This window comes from Notechis scutatus, chromosome Z (assembly GCF_049901735.1).
Source record: "Notechis scutatus isolate UNSWTSFEM ecotype Mainland chromosome Z, rNotScu1.2, whole genome shotgun sequence".
Lineage (NCBI taxonomy): Eukaryota > Metazoa > Chordata > Lepidosauria > Squamata > Elapidae > Notechis > Notechis scutatus.
In genome coordinates this window covers 40,075,832-40,098,744 of record NC_142025.1, presented here as the reverse complement: position 1 = coordinate 40,098,744, position 22,913 = coordinate 40,075,832, and the positions used below count along the sequence as shown (strand labels likewise).

The 22,913-nt window shown below is 36.8% G+C and overlaps 1 protein-coding gene across 7 annotated transcripts in view; it reads left to right on the top strand.

Annotated features, from left to right (window-relative positions):
- Positions 1-22,913, top strand: part of PHF14 (PHD finger protein 14) — a 142,053-nt gene that overhangs the window by 68,255 nt on the left and 50,885 nt on the right. For 6 of the 7 annotated variants that reach the window (XM_087946166.1, XM_087946164.1, XM_026677773.2 and 3 more), the window contains 2 exons: positions 15,470-15,520; positions 15,635-15,756. In XM_087946166.1, the coding sequence (XP_087802292.1) occupies positions 15,470-15,520; positions 15,635-15,756 (173 nt within the window). Of the gene's footprint in view, positions 1-491; positions 1,782-15,469; positions 15,521-15,634; positions 15,757-22,913 lie in introns of those variants that run through there. The other variant, XM_026677774.2, reaches the window with a different exon arrangement.

The window sequence follows — 22,913 nt, the reverse complement described above, 5'->3', positions numbered from 1 at the left end:
TTGACAAGATTAACTTTCTTTGTGTAGTCTGTGACTATGGGTGATTAAGTACTGTGTTATAGAAATTTTCTCTGTACAGTACTATCTTATACTGCCTTCATTATAGTAACATTCTGTGTTACAATTTAAAATGGAATATTGTTCAAGAAATAAGCACGTATCTATTTTTTTCTGGCTCCTATTTAAAAAATCAAATAATTAATTTTGTCCAGGTTTAATAATAAATATTATCCCAAATATTGTTATTGGACAGAGGTATGGTTCAACTGCAGTTTCCCTAGAATTATTGCCATCTGGTTAATAACTGTATTGCCAGAATGTGGAATATGAATAACTTGTTTGGGTTCATTCATTATTATAACACAGATCATATTATGAGTATTACTCCTGGTTACTGAATTATAATACTGATGCTGCCTCAGTATTACCAAATATATTAGTTTGAATTCAAGCCAAATATAACTTTCATTGGCATCCCTTTTCTTTTCTAGACCTATATGTTCTAAAGAAGAGCAGTTAAGATATGGAGAACTTTGCAAACAAAGACTTATTCTATAGGTTGTATAGTCTATGTGTTGCTTTATTACGGTGTTCCACTCTGATATAAAATATGTAATAAGTGATAATGTTTGTGAATGAGATGTAAAGACATATTAAATTAGCTACATTCACATATTATATATGCTTGGCTGCTTTTAACCATGGGCTACTAAGGCAAAAACAAACCAAAACCAGTTATACCATTTATTTTCCTTTAATTTGTAACTGTGTTTAGTTCCTCCTGTGGATTCATTAGAGGTCTAACATAACATATAAAACATAAAAACACAAGAGTAAACCAAACAACTCTGATTCTCATTTGTGCATATACCAGGGCACAATCACAATTAGGGCATCAACAAGAAATCATGCTTTCAGACTGGTTTATTATCTTAGCCTATTTGCAGTTCACATAAAATTGCAAACAAGCAAACTGTTTTATGGTTTTATTGTATGGTATATCCATCTCTCTTTCAGAGACTTATTTCAATTCACATTTACTTCTATAGCAAAGAAAACTTCTCCCACCTACTGGTAGTAGTGGAAAGGAAAATAAATTTTTTAAGATAAGAAGCAAATTATTTGTTTTCTCTACTGTGATTTCAAATGGAACATTCTTTTTCCACTCCCATATAGAGATCACTACAGATACAATATAAATAAGGCAGAGAAAGGGTATGCAGCATATTGCTGACGAGATTTTAAAATATAGGTTTGTAAGTTGTCTGTATGAATGCTTTGGTATTAATAGCATTAACAAGAAATATGTAGTAAGAGAACTAATCCAAGATAAATTCTCCAGATTTGTATTGGTAGTTGCGTCTTGGTTTTGCATTTATAATGTATTACATATATTTGAAAAAAATGAATAATGTGGATAGGTACATAAACTAAAACACTCAGTGATCCTACTCAAAATACTGAGATCCACATTATCCTTTCTGATCCTTTCTTCGGAGACTCTGTGCTAATAGAAAAATATTAAACAAAATTATATATAATTTAGATGTACAGAGATGCTCTGCAGTGAATCACTTATTTAGCTCATTACTAAATAATGTTTTTGAATTATTTACATCTTTTAACAATAATTGCTTTTGTCTGGAGAGTCTGCCTATATTGATTTTGTATGTTTTATTAGATATTATATATCATTCAAAGTTTATTTAAAATAGGAAAAAGTATAACCATTAAATGTTTACCTGTAGTTATAATAAAGATTAATGACAGATATAATCACAGATTCAAAAAAAATTAAAAAAAATTTTTTTTACAATTGGTTATTCACATTTATATGCTGATGAAGATTGTGCTAGGAGAAAATATATTTCAATTTACTTGAAAAATTGCCATGTGTCAATTTTTTAAAAATACTTTGTCCTTTTATATTTTATACTTATGTACTATATATTAGGAAATTCTAAATACTATTTTTCCTCCCATTATCTCTCCCAATTGAAAGAGAAATAGGAACTATTTTCCTGAATTTTTCTCAGCATTCTTACTTCCCCTTGTCCGTAAGCAGGGGTGGGATTCTACCAGTTCGCACCTATTCGCAAGAACTGGTTGTTAACATTCTAAGCAGTTCGGAGAACCGGTTGTAAGAAGAAATTACTGGCCTAATCCTGTAAGGAAGGTAGGAAGGAAACATTCTGGTGTTGCTTACAGAAACTGCCTCTCTGTTAACCCTTATTACATTCTTGGCAGGACTAGACTTCCTGTCTCAGGAATGTCTCTGGAGTTTTTTCCCCCTCCTATGCTGGTACTTTGCTTGTGTGGAGTGACCATTCAAAGTTACAGTGGCACTGAAAAAAGTGACTTATGACCAGGGGTGGGATTCAGATTTCTGGTTCTGTGGGCATGGCCTATTCTCCACTGAGCCGAAGGGAGAGTCCAGGATGGGTAGTCGCTAGTCTCTTAGCTCTGCAGACCGAGTTGAAAAACTGAGGACACACCCCCTGGTAACGGTCCCCAGTTCTTCACTCGGTCTCAGCGTGTTCAGGCCACCCTTTAAGGGCTCTGAATAGTTCATATGGTAGAAGAATTTTCACCCCCTGGATTAAGCTTTTTGTCTTAGAGAGGCTTAGATCAGGTTTGATAGCTAGCCGGCTTGCTGGTTTAGCACTTTCATTTTTTCGCACCTTTTTTTCCGGTTTGCATTTTTTTGCTTATTATTTAATTTTTAAACTTTCCTTGCTGGTGAACTGGTTTTTTCCCCCTTTCTGGTTGGAATTTGGGTGGAGGTGTCCCTGAGAGCTCATGTGGCCCAGGCTGGGGGCGGGAGGAGGCATCTTATTTAACTCGCCTTCTCCCGATCCACTTTCCCTTGACTTGGGCTAGCCGCATCTGCTGCTAAACACCCCTTTTTTTCGGTGGCGGCGGCCATTTCTCACCTTTGGGGATAATCTTGCAGTTCGTCTCCAGGATTGTCCTTTCGGTGGGGGGGGTTGGCCATCAGGATTGAATCCTGACCATCTATCCAGTCCCCAGAGCACTGTGGCAGCTGCAAGACGCTTGAGTCTGCCAGATAATTGCGGTGCAGCCAGCGCCAGGCTTGCAAGCCTCTGACCTGTCAGGGCTTGCTTCAATTCAAAGAGTCAGCCGTTTTTCACCTTTTTTTTCTTTGACTCGATTTTTGAATTGCTGAGCTGGGCTGAGCTCACCACTTTGGGTCGCACTAGCCTCCTGAAGTGGTGGACAGCTACTGTGGCTGTAGCAGACAGCATTAGGCTAAATAATTTTTTTCTTCTTTTTCCCTTTCCCTTTCCCTCCCTATCAAGTGACAGTTAATTTTGGCGGGCTCAAAATGGCCACCAGGGGAGCTGATCAAGAACTGTCAGTTCCTCAGCAGGGTAGAGAGAAGCTGTAAAGGGATCTCCCAAGCCCAGGTCTGCTGGACTGGAGGCAGCAGCTAGGATTGAGCCAGGGCTCTAGCCCCTAAAAGACCCTCTAGGGCTGAGGATAGGCAGGCCAGGCTCAGACAAAAAGCCATAGATAAACAGTTTGACAATGCAATGAGAGATTCCAGGATGGCTGAAAACAGGGCCACCTCTCCTCTGCCTCCACAAGATGACAGGCAGCTAGACCAACAGGCAGATAGGCAGTATTTGACTGCCTGGTCTCCTGGTGGCTCAAGTATTCAGGATTTGCAGGGAAACCTCCAAATCAGGGCAGAGAACTCTCACAATTTTGCTGAGCCACCTCAGGGGATCCTGATTGCAGCACCTGCAAGCCAAGTCTCCAGCGGAGCCAGACCTGTGTCTGCAGCCACCTTTACACCTACAGCAGCTGGCTTATGGCTTGAGGAGACCCAGATGCAAGAAATGCCATCCTTCATGAGAGCCTGGATCTCCCAAACAATAAGACAGCAATTGCAGGCAGAGGTCAACCAGCTGCGCCAGCTGTCTTATTTGGACACTAACAGAGGTGTCCTTTAGGGGCAGGGGCAGGCTTCTGCAGAACAGCTGATCCACTTCAGAGAGTGCTCGGTCTCCTCTTCAGAAAGCAACCAATTTTATGGCTCCGAGAGGGACCTCCTTCCAGAAAGGGATTTTTTCGGCTGAGGATTTGGAGGTAGCAGGTCCTTTAAGGGCCTTTTCCAGCCAGCTCTCTTCAAGACTCTGCTGGTTAAGGCTAAGAGCACGGCTCATCTTAAAAAGGACATGGTCACTTGGGACCTTCCCACAGAAGGAGAGGATCAGGAAGATTACCTGTTCACTGAGAAAGCATCTGTGGTGGACATTGTACCGGTGCCCCAGATGTTTTTGAAACTGATAAAAAAGCAGTGGGAGTCCCCTGGGATGTACACTTGCCCCAGTGGGTCTGAGTCTACCTTATTTAATGTGGACAAGGACATTTTGGACATTATGGAAGTGCCAAAGGTAGATGACCCATGGGTGGCCCTAGCTTCCTCATCTGTCATCCCACCTGATGCGGGGGATGTTTTAAAGGCGGAGGACCGGAAGGAGGAGATGGCACTCCAGAGAGGTCATCAAGCCGACGCCTGGGCCATCAGAGCATTGACGACCACGTTTTTTTTTACTCAGGCCTCTTTGCGGTGGCTGAGGTAGTTACAGGGCAGAATCCCACCTGTCAGGGTGCATCAGGACCTGAATAAGATTATAGCTGCAGCTCAATTGACTGCTGATGCCACCCTCATGTCAGTCAGATTTTCTTCCAGAGCCATGGCCTCTTCCATAACAGCACGTAGGCTTCTCTGGCTAAGAAATTGGCAGATGGACATCAGAACTAAATGGAAGCTGGCCTCAGCTCCGTTTAAGGGAGAGAGGCTTTTCGGGGAGGCCCTGGATCCTTTTATGACAGAAACCAGTGACAAGCGAAAGGTTCTGCCCTCCCAGGGGAGGCGCTTCGATTACAGGTCTCCTCCCTACTACAGGAAGCCCTCCTTGAAACGGGGAAGCTGGGGCAGGCTTTCCCTGTCAAAGTAGGCCCTTCTTCCAAAGATCCTCATCTCAGGCCAATAGATAGGCCTTTGCCGCCAGAGGGCATCAGAGGCAAGAGGGCAGAAGCTCCTTTAGGGCTCCAAAAGAACCTTTTGGCGCAACAAGTGATGCCTGAGCCTCATCTCCCATAAGGGGGCCGTCTGGGACTGTTCTGGCAGAGGTGGGAACAGACCATGACGGACGCTTGGATCCTGTCAACCTTACGATCGGGTCTCTCTCTCTGGAGTTTCTTTCCTCCCTCCCCCAAGAGCCTTTGTGTGCTGTCCCATCTCCAGGGACTCCTCAAAGAGGGATCTCATGGAATCGGCAATCCACCATCTGCTGGACATTCGGGCCATCCAGACGGTTCCGGAAGATCAGGAGAGACAGAGTTTCTATTCAATGTTGTTTGTGATTCCAAAGGCCTCAGGGGGGTGGCGAGCAATCCTCAACCTGAAAGGGCTCAACAGACATCTGGTATTGGTGGTGATGGTGATCCTCTGGGGCTCCGAAGGTTCAAGATGCACTCCCCCCACTCCATCCTAGAGGGACTGCGGGAGGGAGATTTTTTTGGCCTGCATGTGCCCATACATCCCAACCACCGTCAGTTCCTGAGGTTTTGCTATGGCAGCCGCCATTTTCAATACAGGGGTCTCCCGTTCGGCCTAACATCAGCCCCACGGACTTTTACCAAGCTCCTGGGAGCTGTACTGGCACACCTCAGAGCCTTACCAATAAGGATCCAATGCTATTTGGACGACATCCTGAAAGCATCCTCTTCCCGAACCCAGGCAGAGGAGGATCTGATGTTGACAATCAGGATTCTTCGAGAGCACGGGCTCTCAATAAACCTGGACAAATGTCACCTAGTACCATCGACTTGGCTCTTGCATTTGGGGGCTATCATAGACACCTTGGCCAGCCAAGTTTTTCTTTCACAGGAGCGTCGAAACAGTATCAGGGATCCTGTCTTCCAGAGAGGCGCCTATCATCTTGCTGTCTCAACTTCTCGGTTCCATTCCCAAACCCTCCAATGGTTCCTGCTCCCTTACCAGAGGGAGTGCAGGGACGACTCACCAAGGAGGGTTCACATCCCCTTGCCAGTTCTTCGTTCTCTCCATTGGTGGAAGTCCCAAGCCATGGATCAGGGATGCTTCTACAGGGAGCCCCAGAGGATTACCATCACCACCAACGCCAGTCTGTATGGTTGGGGGGCCCACTTGGGAGTACAGGTCACCCAGGGGAGGTGGTCACGAGAGGAGCTTGCCCACAACATAAATTGGCTAGAGCTCAGGGCTGCCCGCTTAGTGCTCAAGGATCTAAGGCAGGAGGTGGTGGGGAGACATGTTATTTTCCTCACAGACAATGTGGCTACTAAGGCCCACATAAACCGGCAGGAGGGCACTCGCTCCAGATCTCTAATGCAGGAAGTGACTCAATTATACAGGAGGGCGGAGAGACACCTGTTGTCCCTATGAGCAGAACACATCTCAGGAGTGTCCAACGTGCAGGCAGACTGGTTGAACAGGGCCACGGTCGACCAGTCAGAATGGCGACTGCATCCCATTCTGTTCCAGGAGATGATGGAACGCTTTGGCTGCCCAATTCTGGATCTCTTTGCATCACCAGAGAACACGCAGCTCCCGAGGTTCTTTGCTCAATTCCCTGCACGGGGAGCAGAAGTGGTCAACACTCTCCAGAGCAGGTGGCCCCAGGGACTATTGTATGTCTTCCCCCCTTCCCCTGATTCCGGGGGCAATCAGGAAGGTACTGTTGGTAGCCCCTTACTGGCCCAGGCGCCCTTGGTTTGCCGACCTGGGCCTGTCAGTCGCCAGACCCTGGAGAATTCCCCTGCACAAGATCTCCCTCAGCCAGGGCTCAGTCGAACACCCAGATCCAGCCTGGTTTTGGTTGACCGTCTGGTAATTGAGCGGGGGATCCTGAAGCAGGAGAAGTTTTCCACAAGAATCATTCAGACCATCCAGGCAACCAGAAGACCTTCTACGACCAGGATATATAACGCAACGTGGAAGATTTTCTGCGGTTGGTGTGCTTCTACCAATTGGAACCCACTGTTGTGTCTTTTTGCAAAGGTGTTAGAGTTCCTGCAGGACGGGTTGGATAGAGATCTCGCCCCCAATACCTTGAAGAAACAGATGGCTGCTTTGGCGTCTGTGATTTTGGTCAAGGACTCTACTTCTCTGGCCCAACACCGTAGGGTGAAAGCCTTTCTTAGGGGAGCCATGAATTTGAAGCTACCGGTGGTCCACCGCTACCCCACCTAGGATTTGCAGGCACTGACTTCTCCCCCATTTGAACCCTTGCATAAAATCAGCCTTCGCTTACTCACATGCAAGGTATCATTCTTGGTGGCCATTACCTCGGCCAGGCGTATCTCAGAGTTGGTGGCCTTATCCATCAGGAAAGATCTGTGCATATTCCATGCAGACAGGGTGGTTCTGCGATTGGACCCTACCTTTATGCCCAAGGTGAACTTCTTATTCCTTAATTACAGGAGTTGATTTTGCCTAACTTCTGTCCAGAGCCTAGCCATGCACTGTACAGAAAGTGGCACACCTTGGACGTGGGCCCTCCGTATTTACATTAATAGAACTTCTTCCATTAGGAGGATGGAAGCCCTGTTTATTTCCTTTCAGCCGTCAACTTTGGGTTGCAGGGTAACACCTTCCACAATGGGTCACTGGCTCAGAGCCTGCATTGCAAAGGCCTATGAGTTACAGAGGCTTCCTGTACCCAGGAGAATCACTGCACACTCAACCAGAAGTGCAGCGACCACCGCAACCTGGGCAACACAGGCATCGATTCTGGACATTTGTAGAGCTGAGACCTGGTCATTGGTGATCCCATTCATAAGACATTACAAAATTGACTCCTTTGCCTCAGCAGAGGCGGCCTTTGGAAGATGAGTCCTGCAGGGTGTTCATGTAGAAGTGGGGACCTCTGACCAATCCAGTTCCCACCCATAGAACAGCCATCAGCCAGCTTTGGTATGTCCCATCCTGGACTCTCCCTTCGGCTCAGTGGAGAAGGAGCGTTGGTCCTACCTGAACACTTCTTCTCGGGGAGCCAAAGGGAAAGTCCAGTCCCACCCTGTATTCTGTCAGGTCGGAGTAGGAAGAAATGTCCCTTTTTTCGCAGTGTCAACTAAGGTATCAGTTTGAGGACGAAGAGCAGCTGAATTCGCTTCAACGTCGTTCAGAACTTGGGACCGTTACCAGGGGGTGTGTCCTCAGTTTTTCAACTCAGTCTGCAGAGCTAGGAGACTAGATACTACCCATCCTGGACTCTTCCTTCAGCTCCCCAAGAAGAAGCGTTCAGGTAGGACCAACGCCCCATTTGTGGGTGGGGCTTGGTGGTCATGTGACTGGGTAAATGTGGCTTGCTAACTGGGGGTGGCTTGGTCATGTGACTGGCTGGGCATGGCTTGTATGTAAATATTTATGTAAACATTGAATTTTTATTTTTAAAAAAGAGCAACTTTTACTCAAAATCAGACAAAGCAGACTGAGTTGCTTGCAAAATCACAGATTTACTCATAGATCTACCTTTCCGCAATCTGCTGCCTGAGTCTACACTGAAAAATAGAAGCTTCAGTCCTAAGGAAGGTTCAGATCTGCTCTCAGGCCACTTCTCCCCCACCCCCCATCCCCCACCCCCTGAATACCACCCCTGACTGGGCCTCAGGGAAGCCTCCTGGGTGAAGGCAAAGCAGTACAACAACAATTTAGATTATCTAGAAAGCAAGAAATCCAACAGGATGGGAGGGGAGAGGCCAGCCAGTGGCACAATTTGCCAGTTCTCCGAACTGCACAGAATCGTGACAACCGGTTCTATAGAACTGGTCCGAACTGGTAGAATCCCACCCCTGCTTATGACCATTTTTCACACTTACGACTGTTGCAGCATCCTCACAGTCATGAGACGCCAGGCGAGGAGATGCGTGCCTCGATGTGAGTGATATTGAGTTGGCCACACCCATCCAATAACATGACCACCCAGTCACATGACCACCAAGCCATGCCCACCACCTAAGCCACATCCACAGAAGTTGTTAAAAATTTGAATCCCACCCCTGTCCGTAAGCTTTTAAAAATCAAAGTATTGTTACATTTCTTTCAAAGAATTTGAGCCACTTGTCAGTTCTTTTATGAATGTGTATAAATCAGAAAGTTTTCTATCTTGAAGTATCCCATTCTTACCTCTTTCAATCCAAAACGGCAATTTTAGTGCCTATTCGATAGCTGAAGTAAGCTGTTTCTAAACTGACAATAAAATAGAAAGAACCTTCTGAATAGCCTTTCCAAGTTAGAACTAGATGTTTCTGGGCCAGAGTGCTTTGACCTTGAAATATGTTCCAGACCTCCCGTTCAAATATTAAGATGAATATTGAATTAAAATGGAGAGTTTCAGATATATATTTATATACCCATCGTTCTTTTTAGGTCATGCTTATTATGCAGTATGGAGTAGTAGTTTAAATGCTACACTAGGGACCCCAGGTTCAACTTCTGATTCTGTCACTGAACATGCTCAATAACAGCATGACATATCTTAACTTGGCTATTGTTGTAGCGATAAAATTGGGGATTGAAATCCAATAAATAAATCTTTTTATTTTCATTCCTCTCGTGACTTGTGATCAAATGGCTATTATGAGAGCTTAATGTTAATTATAATGGGAATAGTATACAGTTGCATAAGATACCGGATATAAACATCCTTGGGTTATCTTCCCAAGGGTGGTGGCAGATGAAATGCCATCTACAGTTATGGTTTTCATGATATTTGAATTAATTACATCTGGCTTTAATTAAAAATAAATATAGAAGTACCAGGTGCTGAAACTATGGTTCTATAGCTAAAATGTAAATAGTAGGAAACATTCAGGCAAATATCTTTTAGCAAAATAAATCATTTCCATTTGAATGGTTTCACTAATATAAATTAGAAGTAAATAGGTAAAACTATTGCATGTGTGTGTTATACAGAAAATGTAACAAAACTTGACAAATATTTAACGGGGCTATTGATGTGCATGTGTCAGAAATAATTTGTATTGTACTTTGTATTGTATACACTTTGGAATATATTCTTAAAAGCAGTTGGAATATATTCTTAAAAGCAATGTATTTCAGAATACAGAAAGAAAGAAGAAATCACAGTAAAGACATGCCTGCATTTATAAAATGATTTGGTGTGGTCATACTCCTGTGCAATGTGAAACAAACAAAATGTTAAAAAGTTGTGATATTTATATAGTTATTTAGCAAGCACATCTAAATTATATTAAACATCTTTACAATCCCCAAGGCACGTCACAACCTTTGAGCACTCCTAATATTTGGAAATTGAAATTGAAAAATTTGACATGTCCTACGTGTGCATTCTAAAGTATTTCTTCAAATCAGTTTTAAAGTATGCACAGACCTAATATTTAATTATTATTATTTTTTTAATTGCTTTGTAAGACACAGTTTTTAAAGAGTTGTAGACTGAGGCTATATTTATTCTTCTCTGTGCAATTTAAGGCACTTTTTGTGACTCACATCTCTTACAAAGCATCTCTCTAAAAGTAATTGCACATCTCTATTGAAATAAGAGAGTAAAACTTCTACCTGGAAATATATTTCAAATAATATGTATTAGGTATTTTATAAAACATCAAGCATAAAGTTATAATTCTTAAAAAGTTACAATATAAAGTCTGAATAAAATATATTTTATTCATCTGTAGCATAAACTAGTGTGTCTTTATATTTGAAAAGGGACAAATGTTTTAGAATGTGGTCAATATTTTGAATGCTCTCTATTAAATTTATACCTCACTTCTGTGCAGGTGCTAATATAACAATAGATAATGAAAGTAAAATTATAGCAAAGAATAACACAAAAAGAGTTAGTCCTCAATTGGAATCTGCAGTTCTGCCCTTAAGCAACTCAGTCGCTAATTGGAAATCATGTTAACACAACTATGCTTTTCTTTTTCCCATTGCCTCACCTTTTGGAATGCTGACCTTGGTGCTGGGATAGCACACTACAAAGGGCTGCCTGTAACTAACAAGGCTCAGTTTCACACTTTATTGTTTGTCTCCTAATGATTTTTCTTCAGCTTCCTTTTCCCACTCCTTTATCTTTTTTAATATTCACTCAGGCGCTAGAATAATTAGAAAGAAGGAATACAGTGTTTGTATTTATATCCTTTGGAGAGGAATGAATTGTAAGCAGGCACATAATGGGAAATATAAAATCAAAAGGATTTTTTTAGCACCATTGTAAGTTCAGATGGTTGCTAAATAGTTGGTAAGTGATTAATATCACAACATTTTGAAAACAATTATAATCCCACAGTTTTATATTAACAGAATTATTTTATTTCATTGAAATACAAATGTTTAATTTAAAAATACCCATTCAATTATAAGTTTTTAGATTCTTTAGAATTAATAGTAATGTTAAAATATTGTGGTATTTTATAATACAAATTGATAAAATCTTGGTCTATAATACACCATATTGAACTATGGTTAAAAAGAAGAAAGTATAGGTAACTGATATAGCGATACCAGGGCATTATCAAATAGAAGACAAAGAATTTGAGACAGTCACAAATTATAAAGATATGAAAATCAGATTTGAAAGATTATGGCATAGATTGGCCATGGTAATCCCAATGGTTATCAGTAGATAGCAATTAGAAAATTTATGCATTGACAACATTTCTATCTGTCAATTAAAAAAGGCCACCCTGCTTGAATCTTTACATGTACTGTGCTGGTAGATTATAATATCTTAGGTTCTTGGGAAGAACTCAATGTATATGAAGGCCATCACCAGCTAAAGAACTAGCAACTGTGATTTTACATTTTTCTGTATATACATAGAGTTGTGCAATTAATAGATTTCTGGCCAGTTTTAGGATCTGTATTAAAATCTGGTTAATATTCAACTGTTCACAACAAGTTATCTTTTAGAAAATTCCAATATATTTCCCCAAGAAAAAGTCAATTTATGAGCATGAAAATGGTTTCATGCTAATACAGTAATTAACTTATAGTCAAATTCTGTATACAGGTAATCCTTGATTTACAACCACAGTTAAGCCCAAAATTTATGTTGTAAAGTGAGACCATTATTAAGTGAGTTTTACAGTGATTCACTTAACAACTGTGGCAAGATAGATCATAAAATGGGGCAAATTTCATTTAACAAATGTTTCATTTAGTAACAGAAATTTTCGGCTCAATTATGGTTGTAAATTAAGAACTAGTAGTATGCGTTTTACTACTGAACTATCAGCATAGGCAGGTTTTTATACCTTCTGTTTTCATCCATTAATATCACAGCCTATAGTCTTGGTATTTTTCAATGATTCAGATTTCAGCAGGAGTAGTACATAGGAAATAGGAAATTTGTTGTAGTACATAGGAAATAGGAAATTTGCAGAGTCAGTGACGTAAATTCCAATAAAATTAAAGCTTCAAAGTATTTGGGGACCACCCTTTTAATATGATTCTAGTATGATTTTAATATGATTAATATGAGTCATAATATGCTCATGGTAGTTAACTTTTTCTTCCAAAGTATTTCAGGTTTAATTTACAAATCCCAATATGTTGTTGCTTCTTTCATTAATCTAGACTATTACCTGAAGTGCAGCAATAGATCCAAAATGAGAATTGTAGACCAATTAATCAGTGGATACCTCCTATGGTGATATCTGTTGCTGCCTTTCTTATTTTTTATGTTGCAAAAGAAAAATATAAATAAATAAAGAGTAATAACAAAGGACTAGGGTTAGGGTAATTAAAATGAATAACAACCATAGACATTGTTACTTATATATTATTTATTTATTTATTTTATTTGTATTTATTTATTTTATTTCTAAAATAGTTAGATTTGAATCTCACCTTTCCCCAGGAGTTCAAGGCAACATTCAGAGATTTCTATCTTCATTTTTTTCCCCTATGATTCTACCCCTGTGAAGTAAATAAGATTGAGTTAATTATTCACTATTATGTAATATGCTTCCATGGCTGAATCCTAGGTCTTCGCAGTTCAGATTCAATATCTTAACCATATCAGCATGTATAAAAAGATTGCAGATGTTTTTTTTAAAAAAACTGACAATACAACAAAACATATTTTTTGCATTTCTTCAAAAATATAAATAAAAATATAATTTAAGTTTCAAACTAAAAGAATTATGTTGTTTCAGGTAGCCCTGCTGGTGGCTGCATGTTGTTGTTGAGTGTTCTCATATTATCATTTTTCATTTTCAGGGCTAGTACACTTGGCAATAGACTGCTTTGATTGTATTAACTTTATATAGAAAGAATTTTATTGCTTGAGAGCACATTTATAGCTCATATTTTTAACTGATTTGGAATATGTACCGAAGAGTGGTTAATGATTTGGATCATATTAACATTAGAAACTTCTAATGGATAATGATGTGCAAATAGGCTCCAGAAAGGCTAGCTAAGGCAGCCTAATCAAAAACATTTGTAACTGAAATGCTTTGAATAGAAGAATATTCCTAAATTATCATAATGAACATCCAATGTTGTTGTATTGCCTTTAAAATAGTATATATTAAACAGTAGATTTATTGCAACAGATTATAACATTTATTCAGCTTTTTATAATGCAAATATTTACCTATACAGCATTTTTGTACAATTAATAACATTGTTGCTCATTTATCTAAAAATGTATCATTTATCTAAAAAAGAAAAGATCTGAATGTGACATTACTTAATCTATAGCTTAAAGGATGCTGTGATTCACTGAGCCTTTTTCAGTTTTAGTTGGTTTCTTTTCCTGGAGTTGTAAATGTAAAGTACCTAATTAGATGGTACCATCAGCTGGCAGTACAGAAAGAGTTGCTACTTATAATAATTCCATCTGCTTTATGATATTAGCCAATGGAAGCAGATGGTACTGCCCTTTCGAGAAATGTGTTGTAAATTTTCACAATGCAGTGCTTGAATCTACAATTTGTTTTCTATGCCTGCTTATTTCATAGAAACAAACAGAAAATTTGCAATATTTCCATATGTTTGTAAATGTTGTTATATCATTAGTACTTTAGCTTTAGGACTGTTTGCCAGTAGCTGTTGGCACCAGTATGTTCAGGCATTTCATCTCATATTAATTTAGCACTTTATAATTTGACAAAAAGGGTTGATTTAATTGTCTATCATACTGAACAATTGAAATTCCCAAGTTCATACTCTCTTTTTGCGCTTAACTCTAATCAAATTTTCAAGAGTAAAGTCAACAACCTGTTTTCCCTTTGTGTATTTCAGTGTTAATTAGAATATGAATTATATTCAATTAAGAGCAGTTAATAATTTTTTCAAATATTTCAAACATTTCATAAACAAATTATATATAAAACATGATTTTGATATAGGTCCAAACAAATAAATATTTTCTTTAAAAATAGTTTGTATACAATAGTTTATATATACAACACACTATTTTGATATAGATCCAATAAATAAATACTTTCTTTAAAAATAAATAGTCTCTATGCATGTATACGTACATACATTATTCTTCTTGTGTAATGTTTTTGAAATTTATGTTTTTTCTTAAGTAGAGAAGATAAAATTCATTTGCTAATATATTGTATTGCAGCATAATATATGCTCTATACAAGCATTTCAGTTAGCTGTGATAATAGCTCTATAGAAGCCATTTAGTAAGCTGTGATTATCACTGTTGTGATTATTGTCTTGAAGGAGGATCATTGTTCTACTATTAGTTTGAAGGGTCTGTATATATTAAACTGAATTCTTCAGCTGTGCTTTTTAAAAATTATTATTACATTTTGATGGAAGTTGAGTTCTTGATTAGAATGTATGTATATAGATTGCCATCAACTGGCCTTTTCAGTGGTTGCATATTTTTTGTATAAAGCATACTTAGGCAGAATTATGGGATCACGGACTGTTGAAATTTCTAGCATATAATATCTCTTGTTGGTCGTCTGCTGTGCATTCTAGTGAAAACAGTCCTGTAAATGGCTTATTTTTGAATACATGGCTTTTGTGCCCATTGCTCAGAAGAGGAGGAATATTCTGAAAACTGATCCTTTTCTTTGTTCCCCATTTCTAGTTTTCAGCTAACTTCTCTTGCTATATGGTCAGCATTTAGGGACAAATAATCTGTTTCATAGACTTTGTATATAAGATATAATAATATATAGACCTGCATCTTATTTTCCTCCTTATTTTTCTGATTTTCTTTTCCAGATATATTTTTTCCAGAAGTAATCTGAATCCTCAACAGTTTTGGTGCTATTGGATTTTTTTTTCATTAAAGACTTTTGTTACTGTTATTATTTTTAAAAGACTTTCTTTAAACGTGGAACCTACAAATATAAGTTACACATTCAGAGAAAAACTGGATTTTTTTCAGCTAGAAAAGCATTAATTTTAAATTTTATTTGCTTTTAGAGAACTAGAGGAAGAAAACGAAGCTATCTTCCAGAAGAAGAAAAACCTGAGGTTGGAATCTTGTAATTGTATTCATTTTTATTGACTAGATGAAAATGTCAAGAGTAAGAAGTAATGTTTCTAAAACCTTTCTTTGTTTTGATTTGTTGTTTCTCTTTCTAATAGGAAAGGATTCCAAGAGAAAGAAGACAAAGACAATCTGTAGTACAAAAGAAGCCAAAATCTGAGGACTTAAGAACAGAATGTGCTACATGTAAGGGAACTGGAGACAATGAAAATCTAGTCAGGTAGGGCTAATGTTATAATCTTTTTCAAAGATTATCCATCTTTATCACATCATGGTTATAATGAATGAAGTCTTAAAAATACTGAAGCCAGCTGATTTAAAGAGAATGCATACCTCAGAAACAATTATTCGATCCACTTATATCCACTAATTGACTTGCCACATGTTTTCTTTGTGGATTTAGATGTAGTGGATCTCTATGTTTATCTATCAATTTCATATATAAAATTAATTTTCTGTCAGTGTCAGCCTCACTTGGGTTGATCAGAACTGTCTGACAAACAACGTTACTCATGCAAACCAGGAGCAGCAAACTTGTTTATTGCAGTACGTTCATCCAGATAGGCAACAAACAGTCGTTCTGGTAAAAGCCAGCGCTGAGAGCAGCTGCCTCTCAGTGCTATTTATCTCTTTACCCCACCCTCCTAACTAAGCTCATGCAATTAAATCCTCACTCCTCCTCCCCGCAACATGTATCTAATTCTTTTCTATTTCCCTACACTTCCCCCCGTGTGCTCACCCGACGCCCTAACTCTCCTCTCCCCCTCAAGTCCGACTTGGTTGCTGTGTTCATTTGACTGGCAAGTTGCACCAGCAGTCCCCCCCCCCCAGTCTGGGTAAACAGCAACAATGTGTCTGTTTGGCTAGGAAACCGCACTAGCAGCTGAGAGGAAATCGTTGGCTAGGAAATCGCACCAGCAGCTGAGAGGAAGTCGTCCTCCGGCGCCGCTGACCAAATGTTCTGCCTTTGGAAATAAATCCATAGAAATATGTACATATTATATTGGAATTTGCCATATGTGAAAAATACTTTTTTCTTAGATTTCTCAGTTTCAAAAATGAATTGCTGCCAAGTTGAGAGAGAAGAATAGACAGATTATTGTTTGAGAAACATATCCAAGGGACCATTACCTAAGGAATCAACTGACTCTTTAGATCTTCACTATAGAAATTTATGAAATTTTCATTGATTTTTTTTAAAATCTATAAAAATGTACAGAACAATATCAGATTGCTAAGAGATATTCTAAATGAATAGTTTTGTTTAAGATAATTTTAATTGTTCTGTAAGACACAGATCGTTTATGTTCATAGCCATGTAAAAATTACTGCAAATGCATATGAATCATTCTGCTATTTGCAGTCCTTTTTCATTATTGTTGTCAAGTGTGGAGTATTTCATTAACACTGAGAGTCATGCCCTGCCACTTGTATCCCACTTCTTTTGCTTGATTAATTTTATTTGTTGTGCTTATTAACTTAAAAAAAAGCCAATAGGAATTTCCATCTGTAGAAGAAAAAACGTTATTTTGAGTTTATGACCTCCACATTTCAGAAATTAAATGCTATGGGATATAATTTCTTTTTGCAAATAAATATTGCAAGTAAACTAATCATAAAATAACAATATTTGCATATTTTAACTTGAAAAAATATTTTTAACCTTCATATGTGACAGAGAGAACATGACACTTGAACCATATTAATAGATGGGATAAAATATATTTTATTAGTTGTATGTGTCCATTTAGTATGTGTTTGTTTATTCAGTAAATTTATAGGCCATCTATATCATATTCATGAAGTTATATCAATAAGTTAACATGGAAATTTTTTAATCTATTGGTTGTATTGATGGATGTTTCAGTATTTATAAAATCTGGTAATTTTATCCATTTAGTATAGTATTAATAATTACAATTATAGCTATATTATAAATAAGTCATCATGTAAGAATGAATTATTTTGATTATTACAAAGATATAAAAAAATGAATTACATTAAAAGCACATATTGTTTAAATGTCCATAATAGGAAATAAATAATAAACTGTAAGAGCTCAAAATCAATATGGTAGGTAATATGAAGAGGCAGATTTAATTGTATTCTTAATAATGGTATGGTCAACCTTAGTGTGCATGATTTAAAAGGAGAAAAGATTTATGGTATTCAGTTTAAATATAAATTAAACAAAATATAATAGATGAATTCTTAGTGCAAGGTAAACAAGGATTGAATTTTAATTTTTCCCCCAAATACTACTGTTTGTCATGATTTATTCAATGTTGTATAATTATAATACCCTACTATGGTATAATAGTAGTACACAATTTTGAGAATTTTAACTAAAACAAAAATAATTCCTTTCTATGAAGCATTTATTTTTGATATCTTGTCCAAATTTATAAACATTTTCTTTCTCCAGAGCTGGAAAGCATAGTAGGCAATTTCTTAAATTTCCATTGAAAGTTTTGTCTGCAATGAAGCTGCTAAAAGAATATATAAGGGAAGCAATGAATTGATGTTGCAAGACTGTGTAGTAAGTGACTTTTACCACTGCACATAAACAGAGCAGTTATTCTAAATCATAGCATCAGTTTCACTCAGATAACCACTAAAATCACTACATTGTGGTCTGCTGGAAATGCCATCATCCTTCATCTGCCACATTAAGCCTGCAGAGAGCAAGCAGCAGTTGAGTCTATATTGTGGTGGAAAGGAATGAGTCCTGAATCAAGTGAAAAGATGTTCCGGAAGAGCAGTAACCTTTTCTATGATGTTTGCTTTTTCCATTACATTTTTGACAGAAAATGATTGCCAAATGATTTAATGGTGACATTTTGTTTGCTGACTTTCCTTATTTCTTATTTTAAAAAAATAAACATAACTTGGCCTAGAGAAGTAATGAGTGGCCAGGCATTTTGAATCTGCCTACAGAATTTCTAATTTGTATAATTGTATTGTTATACTGTAGTCTTTTCGGGGTTTTTAAAATTCTTTTATCATATTTTAAAAGGCATTATCTTTTTCATGTTATGGCATCAATCTTTTTAGTACATTGAATTAAACACACTTCTTTTTGTACATAAACAACATACAGCATAATTTGATAAATTGATAAATTAGCAATTAAAAAAAAATAACACAGACACTTTATATGCCAGACTTGTACCATCTAGTCTGGCTCTCGTGGTATGATGCTGCGCACTGTTGAGGTTGGCAGGTCAGCAGTTAGATTCCCGTGAGTGAATACAGTGCAGGGATAAGAAAGGAATCTCCCCCTACTGTTAGGTGTCCCGCAGGTAAAGATAACACTGCCTGAAAAAAATCCTTTCACAGAGGCAACCAGCTACCTCGGTTAACCCTGGCTAACGTGCCATATGCTACATAAATAAATAAACAATCTAGTTGTAGAGTATACCATGGCTTTCATTTTCTGATGTACATTACTCTATAATAATGATATAAATTCAGTTTGTGATACAAATTTACTCTAGCATGGTTAATTATGCAGTACACATATTATCCTAATCATTAATTCTCTGCAGAAAAGTATCTGTAAATATTTATGCATGAGAAAGTGAACAAAAATATATATGTTTTATAGAGTATACAATATGTATGCATGTTTTCAAAATATTGCAAAAAAAAGCAAAGGCATAAACTTATTATTAAAGGATAGAAGAATACATCTTTTTATAACTGTGTAAGTATAATCTCATATTACTATACACACAGATTTTCTTTGAGAACTAACAGCACATTCCCATTTTAGTTTGCACAATAGGGACTTTATTTGAGAGACTCTGGGTGTTTGTTGATTCAATATTCACTTTTATCCTGCTAAAAAATGTTAAGGAAAAGTTGAGAAGAGTATTATTATACCTTATTTTATTCATCACCTTACATATTATTTCTCATACTTTGGGGTTCTGAATGTCTCTAATGAGCACCAATCTGTAATTCTGCAAACTTCCTGTTTTTTTTTATTTAGAATCCTATTATCTCTTTGTCACCAGTTAAATAAATGCAACAAATAGCAGCAGTAAATCAGTTTTTGCTTCTAAAGATATATAAATAACCCATTTGAAAATCTTTCCTCACTATAGCTCTATTTTTTCTTTTGAAAAAAAAAAGCCTTGGCAGCAAAATGATTTCTGTCACAGACATTTTTTAACATACAGTGCTGTAGAATAAGTCTTCCAAATGTGCTTGACTGCAGTACGGTAAGTCTTTTTTCACCCTTCTTTGAAAACACAAGACATTGTCTTTATCCTATGATCTGTTTGAATTTAAAGCAAACTTCCGCCAAGTGGGTAATAAAATGAAAGTCTGTATTAAGGATTGAGATAAAGTGTTCTCTTTAATACTTCAGTTTTCAGACTATATCTTCTGGAAGAGTTTTGTTATGTTGAGCATTGCTTTCAATTGAATTTTCCAATACTGAATGATCCCTGCAGAAGAACATAATTCAATGAGTTTTATCTGCATACAACTGCTTTCTATGTGGAGGTCTTACCTCTGTCTTGCACAAGTTCTATAGGTAGTGAAGCAGAATGCATCCTTCTGTTCTTACAAACTAGTCTATTGAAATATACCAAAAAATGCCCAGAACCTAAAGCTATCTGATGGGCAGAGTAGATTCTATGTATATTCATTCCCTTCCTCCTTTCATTCTTTTCTAGGTTTAAAATTAATTACAGACAACCCATATATAATATATATTGATATATGAAATGAATTAATTAAAATCAATTCAGTGATACCCAACTTAAATTTATGAAACAGAAATAGAATTTATTAAACCACACATTCCATATATGTCTATGTGAAGCTCAGAGTGAAATCATAGCCTCAAATGCTTCGCAAAAGTAGTTCACTTTGCACTAAAGTCTAAAAAATAAGTATTCTCAATTTAGAATCCAGGAGCTTCTTTCATTAAAGGGACTACTAATGAAAGTAATCACTGGATGTGCTAATTCTAGCTAGGGGTGGAAAACTATTGGTTGAGATGGGCCATATAATAGAGCTGTCAAAACTGGAGTATGACAGTGCATTATTTTCTTATAAGAAGCAGCCAAAAATATCTTAATTTGATGGATTTTCAAGTAGAATTATGATATTCTAAGATAAATCCACTACCTAATTAAAATAGCACGTTGATTCTTCATAATATGGTCTGTACAACAAGGCTGATTCTGGTTGTTTTTTTTCTTATTTAATTGCTCCCTAGCTTAGTTTTAAAATGCTTCTGAGTATTCCTAATTTGCCTGGTTACCTTGTTATTTGAAGTTTCATTCCCTTTCCCCTTCAGTGATAAGTGAAACTCTGAATTAACTCTATCCCATGACCTTTTTCATTCTCTAGATCCAATTACATTACTTTTTCATTGCTTGGGTGCCTTTGAACCACTACAGAAATGTTACGTATAAATATTCTGTTTATATAACGGAACTATGGTTCAAAATTTCATTACATATTTGGTACATAATTAACAAAATAAGGTATTGATTTAAATAAATATTGCATTAATGTACAATATTTTGGGAATAAAACAATCACAAGCAGATGAGCTCATTTTACTTTATTATAAAGCTACAGCGACAGTATCTTGCAAATCTGAAGGAACAATTCTTACGTCTCATTTACAAAATGAGAAAGGAAGAAAGATCCTTTTGCCACAGCTACTACCCAAATGTATTTCTTAATCATTCCTTTAGCAGGATCTTTTCACCCAGTCTTCCCACATACCATTATATCCAATGCTATAAAACATGTCAATCTAAAGGTTTCTAATAGTTGCAAAGTTAACAAGCAATTTCTGAAAGTAATTAGAAAAGGAAATGTGCAAACCCAGTGTCCTTTTAAAAGAGCTGTCCATGGTTTCAGCAAAATTATTATTCACTCAACTTCCACATCTTTAAACCCAATAGAAATTACTGTGCCCCTGGAGTCCGCTGCATAACCAAGTCTTAAGGGACACCTCACCTGAGGCAATCTTCCACAAGGAGACACTGCCTACACCCTGCCAAATGTAATTCCCTAGCCAAAAGAGACCATAGTATCAATAGATTGGTGTTAAATTAAGTAAACAATGTAATAAATTAACAATAGATTAATGGAATAAATTGACAGGCAACGTTCTTGATGACATCTGCTTGATAACATTTTTATTATATAATATAAATATTTTGGGAAATATTTCTTCAAGTTGTTAGTTGTTAGAAGAGATATTTAAATTTAAAGTCAGAATTTTTAAGAGATAGATTTATAATATGGCATTTATTTTCAAGCTTTGCATTTCAAATTCCAGTTGCAATTTATGTATGTATTTGAACCATTTTTTATTCAGAATCATTATGCTTCCATACACAATTATTACTTTTCTACTTATTCGTGCAGTAAATGCAGGTAAATTAACATCAGATTTAAATGAAGGTGGGACAAATGTTTCATTGTAAAATATTATTGTAAAATATTATAATAAAATGTACTGTTTTTATGCCAGCTTTTTTTAATTCCTTGCACTTTATTTATCCATACTCTAAATAAATACATAAAGTACAAGGAATAAGAATAAATATGAAGTTCATATTCTACAGTTTTTAGGTGAACATTTTCCAGTCAAAATATGCTATCTTATCCTATATTTTTAATTATTGGAAGCTTTGAATTTTGCATAAAATTATAGTGACATATATATACAAATTATAGTCACAGTTTTCTTCACCTTTTCAGTTAGATAGTTCTAAGCCTTCTGTGCCCTCAAATTCATTCTTAGACTTCTACAGACCTGCTGATAAGACTCTCTCCTGAATAGATAGGCAAAATATAATGAAATTGGATGGATGTGCCTGCTAATTCTAAACAGAATGAGTCTGTTCTCTAGCCATTATTCATTTATCTTTTTCAGATTTTGAAATTGGTATAATATAAAAATAATGATTTATTATGAACAGGAGAAAACAGGCCAAATGGTTGAAAAATTTTTCAAGGACATGAGCAAATGAAAAAAAACAATTAAAAAACAGAATTATTATTTTATTAAAGAAAAAGATGTATGGAAGTGTCTAACTCTCAAACTCTCTTTCTGAACCAAAAGATTTAATCTAAATTCAGATTTTTTTAAAAAAAATGTCTCTAGTACTTTTTAAGATACATACAGTATTGAAACCCTTGATTTGACTTGACAAATAGCATTTAACTGTATGATTGGCCTGGCATGGAAAATAAAACATTATTTTAATTTAATAGTCATTCAGAAAGCAATATTGTTTAATATTAATATTTCATCTTAAATATACATGAATTTATCCTGTGTTTTTAATGACAAGATGGAAAGGACTTAAATCTTTTGTTGTGTTTTTAGAAATTGCT